The 10,237-nt window shown below is 41.1% G+C and overlaps 1 protein-coding gene across 1 annotated transcript; it reads left to right on the top strand.

Moving 5' to 3' along the window:
• The first annotated feature begins 9,035 nt into the window (after positions 1-9,035).
• LOC110870666 lies at positions 9,036-9,794 on the top strand. Its single transcript, XM_022119844.1, has one exon. It carries the CDS (start codon positions 9,036-9,038, stop codon positions 9,792-9,794), a length of 759 nt encoding a protein of 252 aa, XP_021975536.1.
• Positions 9,795-10,237: the final 443 nt, after the last annotated feature.

The following is a 10,237-nucleotide window of genomic DNA, read 5'->3' as shown; positions in this document are numbered from 1 at the left end:
AAATACTTTATTTATTATTTAAAATCAGTAGCAACTGGAATCGGGTCAAAAGACCTTGTAGAACTCAAGTTATGGCCGAAAAAGGTATATTCGGTATTTACCGAACCGTTGCCATAACCGTAGGTTATGAGCAGGTTAAAAATAACTAAAAATCTTTAAAAAAACCAAAATATTATTTTACAACTGTGAGCAAAAGGTTTGGTGTCGAAATCCGGGTTTAGATAGGCGTTATGCTAATTGCGCCGTTTATTACAAAAGTTTTCTTTAATTGCGCTATTTAGCATAACTCATATTCTGGACCTTGGATTGACGTGAAATTTTAGGGACATGCTTAGAAATCAGTAACCAAGGTTATGATCCTTTCACATGTCCGAAACTCTCGTTTTATTTTAAAAAGGGCGTTACGGTCAACTTTTAAGCATTTAACGGAAATGTGTAAAAGACTCGGACAAACATTGAACCGGTCACAGAGGGTTATACCATCATGTAACCTGGTCCTAAGAGAGTCCTAAGGCATATCTAAATCAAACTTTAACGGGTCAGAACTGAAGTCAATGCAAAAGTCAAACTTTTGCGACTTTCGGCTCCGAACTGGGTCTAAACAGGAAATGGTCGGATCAAACAAGCTTAGACTAGTTTATATACTTATTATCATGTTTTATGAGTGTTCAAACAGGTTACATATCGTCTACATTACAGATTATGCAAGAAATCGCAAAATGACATTTCTGTTGACTTTTTCTAAGCACGTTTGACTCGATATTTGAACTAGTTAGAGTGGGAATCAGAGGGTGCCCTTTTAGGGGTTTAATGCCCACATGATTACCATCATATAACTATCTTTGATTCGACAAACCACTGGACCATTCGTGATTTATCGCAAAGTCAATCGTTAAAATGAAACCACAAAGGGTTAGGCAACTTACAGAAGCTTGGTGCACGAATTAGGATGCTAGAAGAAAGCTTTGGAGCTCCAGAAGTGAGTTAGAATGCAGGTTTGAGTGTGATTTCACTTATGTGCAATGTATGTCCTTTTATAGTGAATTTCCAAGCACAAGATCATTACAACTCAACCTACAAGGGAGTATGGATGATCAGCAGGTGGCCCTTGGTGCTAGGAGGCAAGTAGAGGGCGCCCATGCTTCATTTATTGCACTTTTGATCGTTCACAACTCCAAACAACAAGTCTGTCCAAAGTTTCTGCATCTGGGCAGTTCACGCGGCCCGCATTAGATTCAGGCAACTCGTACGCGGGCCGCCTGGATCTTCATGTCCAGAATGCGTATAAGCAGGAGGCTCGCGGCCTGCTTCAACTTATGTGTTTCACTCAGGCGGGCCGCCTGAGGCCTGTTTTCAAAGATTTTTAAATCTTTTGTAATGATTAACCGAATCTTTGTAATTAATAACCTGACCTTTCGGGTTTGAAGGGGTAACTTTGCGATTTGGCCCTCGGTTAATTACAATAAAGGGCCTCGTGTCTTTTACCCGCACTGTCAAGTCCCCGGTTAATTTAATTACTATCCGGAAAGCCTTAACTTTCATTGTTGACGCTTTTAACCCCTCTCGTACGAATTTGATCATAACTTTCTCGTTTTAAAACGGAACTTCGCGAAATTTATATAGTACATTCTAGTGAGCGTATTTTACTGTTTACAAGGCCTCGGGTTCGTCAAAGGGTCACTCAGAGGTATAATTAAACATGTTGACATAGTTAACCCCTGCAGCTTGTAATCTCTCACTTTCTTTCGCGTTTCGCTTCCGTACGATCCATGATTTATTCGTTTGAAGGTACGAGCATCGTTTAGGGTTACTATACAGTATATTTACCCTTTGTTGACATTCATAACCCTCGAATTTACATACTTTCAAGGTTTGTCAACTTTAGTCCTTTATTTAATATCTAATGCCACGTGTAAACTCATGACACGTGTTAACACATTACTGGACACAAAATTTCGAGGTGTTACAAGTGTTTAGGAAACAGATGTTTGAGCAGAACATTAGTTAGGGGAAGGTAATGGTAAGGATTTGAAAGGCTATTATGTCAGCAACTGTTAGTGCAACGATGAACAAGCTTTTGCCAAAAGTTTTTGGCATCTGCTGTTCAGATGAAAGGAATGATTTTGTCTTGTGTAACCACAATATCATGTCCAACATCTGTTGATGGTGATATCTGCAAGAATGCTATCCTCAACAAAATACATTTTAAATGCAAGTTGTCAAGTTTAATATGTCAGCAGTTTTTACAGGAATTTGTATTCAAGGTTTTGCCACATGTCTATTACCAGTTTTGAAGCCTTTATAAATTCCTGACAGTGGTTTAGTACCACCCCAGATGATGGAAACTCTTTTACAATGGCTACTCATTTTGAGTCATAATATTTTAATTATGACATGAGTATCCAAGTATTTTAAGGTCTGTTAGCAATCAATCCTTGATCTGTGTTAAAACAAACTTGAGTTTGAAATGACCTTGACACTTGTACCATTTCCTTTTGATCTATTTTCAAAGATGATATCACCACACAAAAATAAGGGTTCTACATTGAAACTTTTACTATTAAAAACAGGTAAAAGTACAAAATATATCATTCTAAAGAAAAATAATGAATAATATATCCTGTTTTATTTGAGAAAAACCTTTTCAAGAAAAATAATTAAAGGTCATTCTGAAAACACCATCAAAAAGGATCTGGTAAACATTCCAATTAAACTCATAATCACATGATTCTCAAGTTTTATGAAAATGGTCAGTGATTTGAAATACATTGTAATAACCACTGTTTGAGACCATTTCCTTGTCAATTGATTGCAAAAATGAGAAGACATGTACACACAAGTTTTGAAATTCCTGTTATAGACTTTGTTACCATGTGATGACTCTGAAAAACTTGCCTAGTCCTCTTTTAAGTTTAATCACCGGTGATACTATTGTTACCTGAACTTCCCTGAATTAATTAATGCACACAGTTGCTTGATGACCACTGTTTACCCAATTTTGGACTCTTATGTGTTTTATATTTGTACTATTTTCTTCTGACTTCAAAAGTTTTGAGATAAACCCACTTTAGAGTTTTTGTGATTTTTCTTCTTCTCTTTTTACCCTTCCCATTCATAAGTACTAAAATACTCACTGGGAGGTTTTTATTGAAGAAATACTTAACCCAGAATCATTTGGCATCAATGTTTTGAGAGATCTGGCAATATTTGTACTTGCTTACATCAAATCTCACATTACATATGATTTGGACTATTTTGACACTTGATTTTCTTAATGCATTTTTAACAAAGTTGATTTGAACCTTTTTGACAGGATTCGAAACCTGTTTTTCAACACATAAGATCTAATAACTAAAGTTTTAATTTCCCTCCTTTCATGTTAACAAAAACACTAATGTTTTTATGAAACTAGGTTTTGTTGACCAGAGGTTTCAAGCTCCTTCTTCACCTGTCGATCCTCAATCGACAAAGGCTTCTCCACAAATTTCAAGCTCTCATCTATATGCACATTTGTGTGTGGGATCACCAATGATTCATCAGCGAAGCACTTCTTTAGATTGTAGATGTGGAACACATTATGAATTCCATTGAGCTCCTCCGGTAAGTTTAGCTTATAGGCAACTGACCCGACCCGTTCAATAACCTCGAAAGGTCCTATGTATCTCGGGCTTAGTTTGCCTTTCTTACCGAAACGCATCACCCCTTTCCAGGGTGATACTTTAAGTAACACTTTTTCACCTACTTCGAAGTGAAAATCTTTACGGTTTGGATCCGCGTAACTCTTCTGCCTATCTCGGGCAGCTTTGAGATGGTCTCGAATCTGGACAATCTTGTCCGTCGTTTCGAAAACTATCTCTGGTCCAGACAATTGGACATCTCCAACTTCCGCCCAACAAACAGGCGACCTACACTTTCTACCGTATAATGCCTCGAAAGGCGCAGCCTTTATGCTGGTATGGTAGCTATTGTTGTAGGAGAATTCGATTAATGGTAGGTTCTTATCCCAACTACCTCCCAAATCGATAGCACATGCACGCAGCATGTCTTCCAACGTTTGAATAGTACGCTCACTCTGACCGTCTGTCTGAGGATGGTAAGCCGTACTAAAATTCAGACGTGTGCCCAAAGATTGCTGGAAACTTTTCCAGAAATTGGACGTGTATCTAGTATCTCTATCAGAGATAATAGACACAGGTATGCCATGCAAGGCTACAGTCTTATCTACGTATAACTGGGCTAACATGTCGGAGCTATAAGTCTCCTTGATGGGTAAGAAATGCGCTGATTTAGTCAGCCTATGAACGATAACCCATATTGTGTCATTTCCTTTCCTTGTCTTGGGTAACTTGGTAATAAAATCCATAGTTACACATTCCCACTTCCATTTAGGAAGTTCAGGCTGTTGTAGCAAGCCAGATGGCTTTTGATGCTCGGCCTTGACTTGCGCACAAGTTAAGCATTTTGCTACATAAGCGGCTACAGACTTTTTCAAGCCTATCCACCAATAATTCGCCTTTAGATCCTGATACATTTTATCTGCTCCAGGATGGACAGAATATTTGGAACTATGGGCTTCTTGGAGGATAACATCTCGTAGTCCTCCATAAATAGGAACCCATATTCGCCCATTCAATCGTAAAATTCCATCCTTGCTAAGAGTTAACTGCTCCTCAGTTACTCCCAGCTTCTCTTTAGGATAGTTAGCTTCCAACACAGCTTCTCTCTGTGCAGCTAACACCCTTTCAATCAAATTATTTTTCACTTCAATGCTCTTAGCATTGATTCGGATGGGTTTCACCCTTTCCTTCCGACTTAAGGCATCAGCGACTACATTCGCTTTGCCGGAATGATATCTGATTTCACAATCATAATCATTTAAAGTCTCCATCCAGCGGCGTTGCCTCATGTTTAACTCCTTCTGATTAAACAGATGTTGAAGGCTCTTGTGATCCGAATAGATTACAAACTTGATACCATACAGGTAATGCCTCCACAGTTTTAGTGCGAACACAACGGCACCCAGCTCTAAGTCATGAGTGGTGTAATTCTTTTCGTGCACCTTTAACTGTCTCGAAGCATAGGCAATAACCTTGCCTTTCTGCATGAGCACACATCCCATGCCGGTGTGTGATGCGTCGCAGTAAACTACGAACTCCTCGGTACCTTCCGGTAGTGTCAACACAGGGGCGTTGCTCAGCTTTTGCTTTAAAATATCAAAGGACTCTTGCTGCTTAGGGCCCCAAACAAATTTTATCTTCTTCTTGGTCAGGGAAGTTAAGGGCGCAGCAATCCTTGAAAAATTTTCAATGAATCGCCTGTAGTATCCTGCTAATCCCAGGAAACTACGAATCTCAGTAGGTGTCTTTGGCTCTTGCCAATTCATGACAGCCTCTACTTTAGCGGGATCCACCTGGATACCACGCTCGCTGACAACGTGTCCTAGAAATTGGACTGCTCGTAGCCAGAATTCGCACTTAGAGAATTTGGCATAGAGTTTCTCATGGTGTAGCAGTTTGAGAATACAGCGAAGGTGTTTCTCATGGTCAGCTCGGTTCTTCGAGTATATAAGAATATCGTCGATGAAGACGATGACGAATTTATCCAAGTACGGCTTGCAGACGCGATTCATGAGATCCATGAACGCAGCCGGTGCATTTGTGAGCCCAAAAAGCATCACTAGGAACTCGTAGTGACCGTAACGAGTCCTAAATGCGGTTTTATGCACGTCTTCATCTCTGGCTTTCAGTTGATGGTAGCCTGACCTCAAATCAATCTTCGAAAATTAACTTGCCCCTTGTAACTGATCGAACAAATCGTCGATCCTCGGCAAGGGATATCTATTCTTTATCGTGACTTTATTAAGCTCGCGATAATCGATGTACAGACGCATCGATCCGTCCTTCTTCTTAACAAACAGGACAGGTGCTCCCCAGGGAGACGAACTAGGTTTGATGAAACCTTTAGTCAGTAGTTCATCCAGCTGGGTCCTTAGCTCCTTCATTTCGGTTGGCGCTAGCCTGTAAGGTGCTCTAGCAATAGGTGCTGCTCCAGGGATGATATCAATCCTGAATTCCACTTGTCTATCTGGTGGCAACCCAGGTAGATCTTCAGGGAAAACTTCTGGATACTCCGAAATGACGGGAATGTCTTCTATCTTCGGTTTAGGCTCTTCAATAATCACCTGTGCCATGTAGATGACACAACCTTTCTTTAGACATTTTGAAGCCTTGAGCATAGTTACTTGCTCAGGCAATCCGTACTGGGTATCTCCCCGAATGGTAAGCGATTCACCAGCCGGAGTCTTTATCACAATCTGCTTTCTGTTGCAGACGATTTGGGCCTGGTTGTGAGATAACCAGTCCATACCCAATACTAGGTCGAAACCGGCCAATTTAAAGGGAAGTAGAGATAGAGGAAAGGAGTGGTTCCTAATGGATATCACACATCCATCTAACACAGTGGAGACGGTTTCAATGGTTCCATCCGCTAGCTCTACCTCGTAATTCACATTTAAGGTTTTGACAGGCATATTCAACAATTTGCAAAATTTATGATCTACGAAAGACTTATCAGCGCCTGAATCAAAAAGTACTCTTGCAAAGATATCATTTACGAGAAAAGTACCTGTGATTACGTTGTCATCCAGCACTGCTTCTTTCGCCTCCATCCTGAAGACTCTAGCATTGTTCTTCTTGGCCTCTTCAGGCTTCTTGGTATATTTAGGGCAGTTGCTTTTAATGTGCCCCTTCTCATTGCAGTTATAGCAGGTAGCATCTTTTATTTTCTTGCAGTCCACAGTTTTGTGGTCCTTGGCTTGCACAACCCGCAAGCATACGACCTCGACTGGGTCTGCGAGTTTGACTCGAGCCTACACTTTCCAAAGTGATGTCTCTTGCAAGTCTTGCACTTGGGCTTCTCACCAGTCTGTTGCCCATCCTTCCTTGACTCCGATCCTCTCTTGTTATCACCGTTTCCACGGTGTTTCTTGCTCGACCTCCGTGAAGTTTCATCTTCACGCTTTCTCTTTTCAGCTTCTTTGTTCCTTAGCGATCTTTGTCGGACCGCATCCAAAGTAAGGGACAAAGATATGTCTGCTACAGATCGAAAGGTCGCTGGCCGAGAGGCCTTCACGCTTGCCTTTATTTCGGGGGCTAACCCATCGATGAAACGAGCGATTCTTTTTGGCTCCGGGGTTACCAGGTATGGAACCAACCGAGACATCGTGTTGAAGCTCGTTAAGTAAGCTTGGCAGTCAAGGTTTGTCATCACTAATGATAGAAAATTGGATCCTATCTTTTCCACCTCATGCTGAGGGTAGTAATTCTCCTTGATGAGAGAAACGAATTCCTCCCATGTCATGCTGTAAAGAACAGCCTTTCCCGAGGCCTGAACCAACGACCTCCACCAAGCCAGGGCCTCGCCCTTGAATGATTGAGACACAAATTTTACCATGTCTCTTTCTGCACAGCCGCTGATGTCCACCACGGTGTCCATCTCATCAAGCCATGTCATACAGTCGACCGCTCCTTTCTCCCCATTGAAGTCTCGGGGCTTGCACGACACAAAGTACTTGTAGGTGCAGCCTCTGGCGCGAGATGCGTCAGTATATATCCTTTCTTGACGGACACTGTTTTCATTGGACGAATGATTATCATCGTCCTTTTTAGGCTTGGACAACGGTTTGCTGTGAGATTTGGTATGGGTCTTCGGCTTTGAGTGTGGTTTGGATATGGTTCGGCTCCGAGATTCGGTATATTCCTCATATTGTCGATCCAGAGCTGCCTTGACAGCATTATCGACAAGAGCTTTCAACTCTGCGCCCGTCAGATGAACTTGGGCGTTATCATATTCGTCTTCCTTCGAGTGGCTATTTTCTCCACTAGGGCCAGCCATGGTAACTTGAACCTGTTACAGAAGATAACGAAAATTTTATATAGGAGTTTATTATGGAATTGTCTTTTATGGCAATTCATTAACCATGGTAACAGAGACCATATCTGGTTAATTTGTTATTCACTTTCATTTAGGATTTGAACATACTTATCCTAATTACAATTAATATTGCTAGTGGCATAAAAGCCTAGTCACGAGGACGTTATTATAATATTAGCCGAGATTACAGAGAATCAAGGTATGAAGGTTTGAACCGTAGTCCTTTTACCCTTTCTGACAGGGAGTCATAGACCACCACTGTCTTTTGTCTTATTATGACAATAATTGTGGCCCATAGGCACTGCATCACTAATGGATGCTTGATAAGTGATCATCTTTATTGATGATTTAACCCATGATTTATTATATCATTAATTTGGGCCTTGAAATCCTTAGAAGGGTCCTTATATAAGAATGACGCGTGTGATTTTAACGAATCACATCTGCCATGAACGTTAACATGATTACAGAGGTTAACTTGAATTCTGAATCTTTTAATCAGGTCTTACCATCTTGGCCGGGTCAAAAAGACACCTGGCTAGGTTTCACTCTTAAGATTCTTTACTTAGGCAGATTTAAATTTAGAAGGAATGATCTTGATTTATTTCATATACAGTAATAACAAAAGTGAAATTCATAACATAACATTCCTTAAACTTCAAATACGATTACACGCTGCCCTAAACGGGACTTTTAAACAAGTACCTACCTACATAGAGGTTAATAAAGAGACAAGTCCACGCAAGGAAACGGTGTGTGTTCCTAAGTATGAGGGTGGTTTAGGTATTCGTCGAATCAGTGATGCTAATGTCGCCCTTATGACAAATCATATTTGGAGCATTCTTTCGAGGCGTCAGTCAGTTTGGGTTGACTGGGTTCACTCTTATAGGTTGAGAGGTAAAAGCTTTTGGGTTTGTAAAGTTCCAGCTTCCTGCTGTTGGTCTTGGAGAAAGATTCTTCAGCTCTGGCCGATTGTTAGGAAGTTTTTCTGGTCCGAGATTGGAAATGGTTCGGCTACCTTCGCTTGGCACGATAATTGGAGTGAGATAGGTCCTCTGGATCAGTTTCTTTCTCCCCGGATGATTGCTAGCGCGGGTTTTAATATGGAGTCAAAGGTGTCTGATGTCTATTCCGATTCGTCTTGGAGCTGGCCGGTTGCGTGGCGGGACTTGTATCCGGTTCTTTTTCAGCTCGATGGTATTTCTTTGCAGCCGAATAAGGTGGATAAAGTCTTGTTGCGTCAAGGTAATCAAAAGCATGTGTTCTCGTCGTCTAGAGTTTGGGATTCGGTTCGGTTTCATGCTGTGGAAGTGGATTGGTGCCGTCTTGTGTGGTTTGGTCAGTGTATTCCGCGTCATGCGTTTCTTTTATGGCTTATCATGAGAAGGAAACTGCTTACTCAAGATAAGATTTTGAGTTGGGATTTATCGCGTAGGAAAAATATGAATATGATGTGCTGTTTGTTATGCTATGCTAATCATGACTCTCATACCCATTTGTTTTTTGAATGCAAATTCTCGTCTCAAGTGTGGCTGCTGGTTAGACAAAAAGCGGGTATGGGTTCGGTGCATGCTAAATGGGATGACATTGTTAACTGGTTACTTGATCGGTCCAATTCAAAATTGGCGTCGGTTTACGTTGCTAAACTGACAGTGGCTGCTACGGCCTATTTCATTTGGCAAGAGCGGAATGCTAGATTATTTAGAAACCAGGTGAGGCCCCCGGAATCATTAAGTGAAACCATTATACAACAAGTGCGGTACAAGCTGATTGGTGCAAAGTTGAAAAAGTGCGAAAATGTTCGAAAGCTTTTAAGGGCTTGGGATATTGAAGCTTCAGATGTGCACGATGATGGCGGCTGATGATGCTTTTGTATTTTTTTCTTGTTGAGTCTAGGTTTGTAGCCTAGTGGTTTGTTTGTCCATTTTCGGTTGACGTTTGTTTGGTTTTTCTCTGGTTGTCACTTTCATAGGGCATGTCCTATGATTGAACTAGTGTAGGCTCTCTACACTACTTGTGTTTTTTGGTTGTGAATATATAGAATCACCGGGGTAACCCTTTACCCAAAAAAAAGTCCACGCAGGGACCAATACAAGATAGGTGTCCGCACAGGGACTATAAGGATAAGTCCACGTAGGGACTGAAATACGATAAATGTCCACGCAAGGACTAAATTGCAAATACAACATTACATAAGGAGACTAATGGTCTCGTTTCTTCTTCTTGCCCTTCAACAGGTTTGCTAGACCTTTAAGGAATCCCCTGTTGTTCTTTCGTTCTTCCTCGAAATCCCGTTCCACACGAC

This window comes from Helianthus annuus, chromosome 8 (genome assembly GCF_002127325.2).
Source record: "Helianthus annuus cultivar XRQ/B chromosome 8, HanXRQr2.0-SUNRISE, whole genome shotgun sequence".
In the NCBI taxonomy this organism is placed as follows: Eukaryota; Viridiplantae; Streptophyta; class Magnoliopsida; order Asterales; family Asteraceae; genus Helianthus; species Helianthus annuus.
The sequence above is the reverse complement of the archived record's forward strand: the minus strand, read 5'-3'. Positions and strand labels throughout refer to the sequence as shown.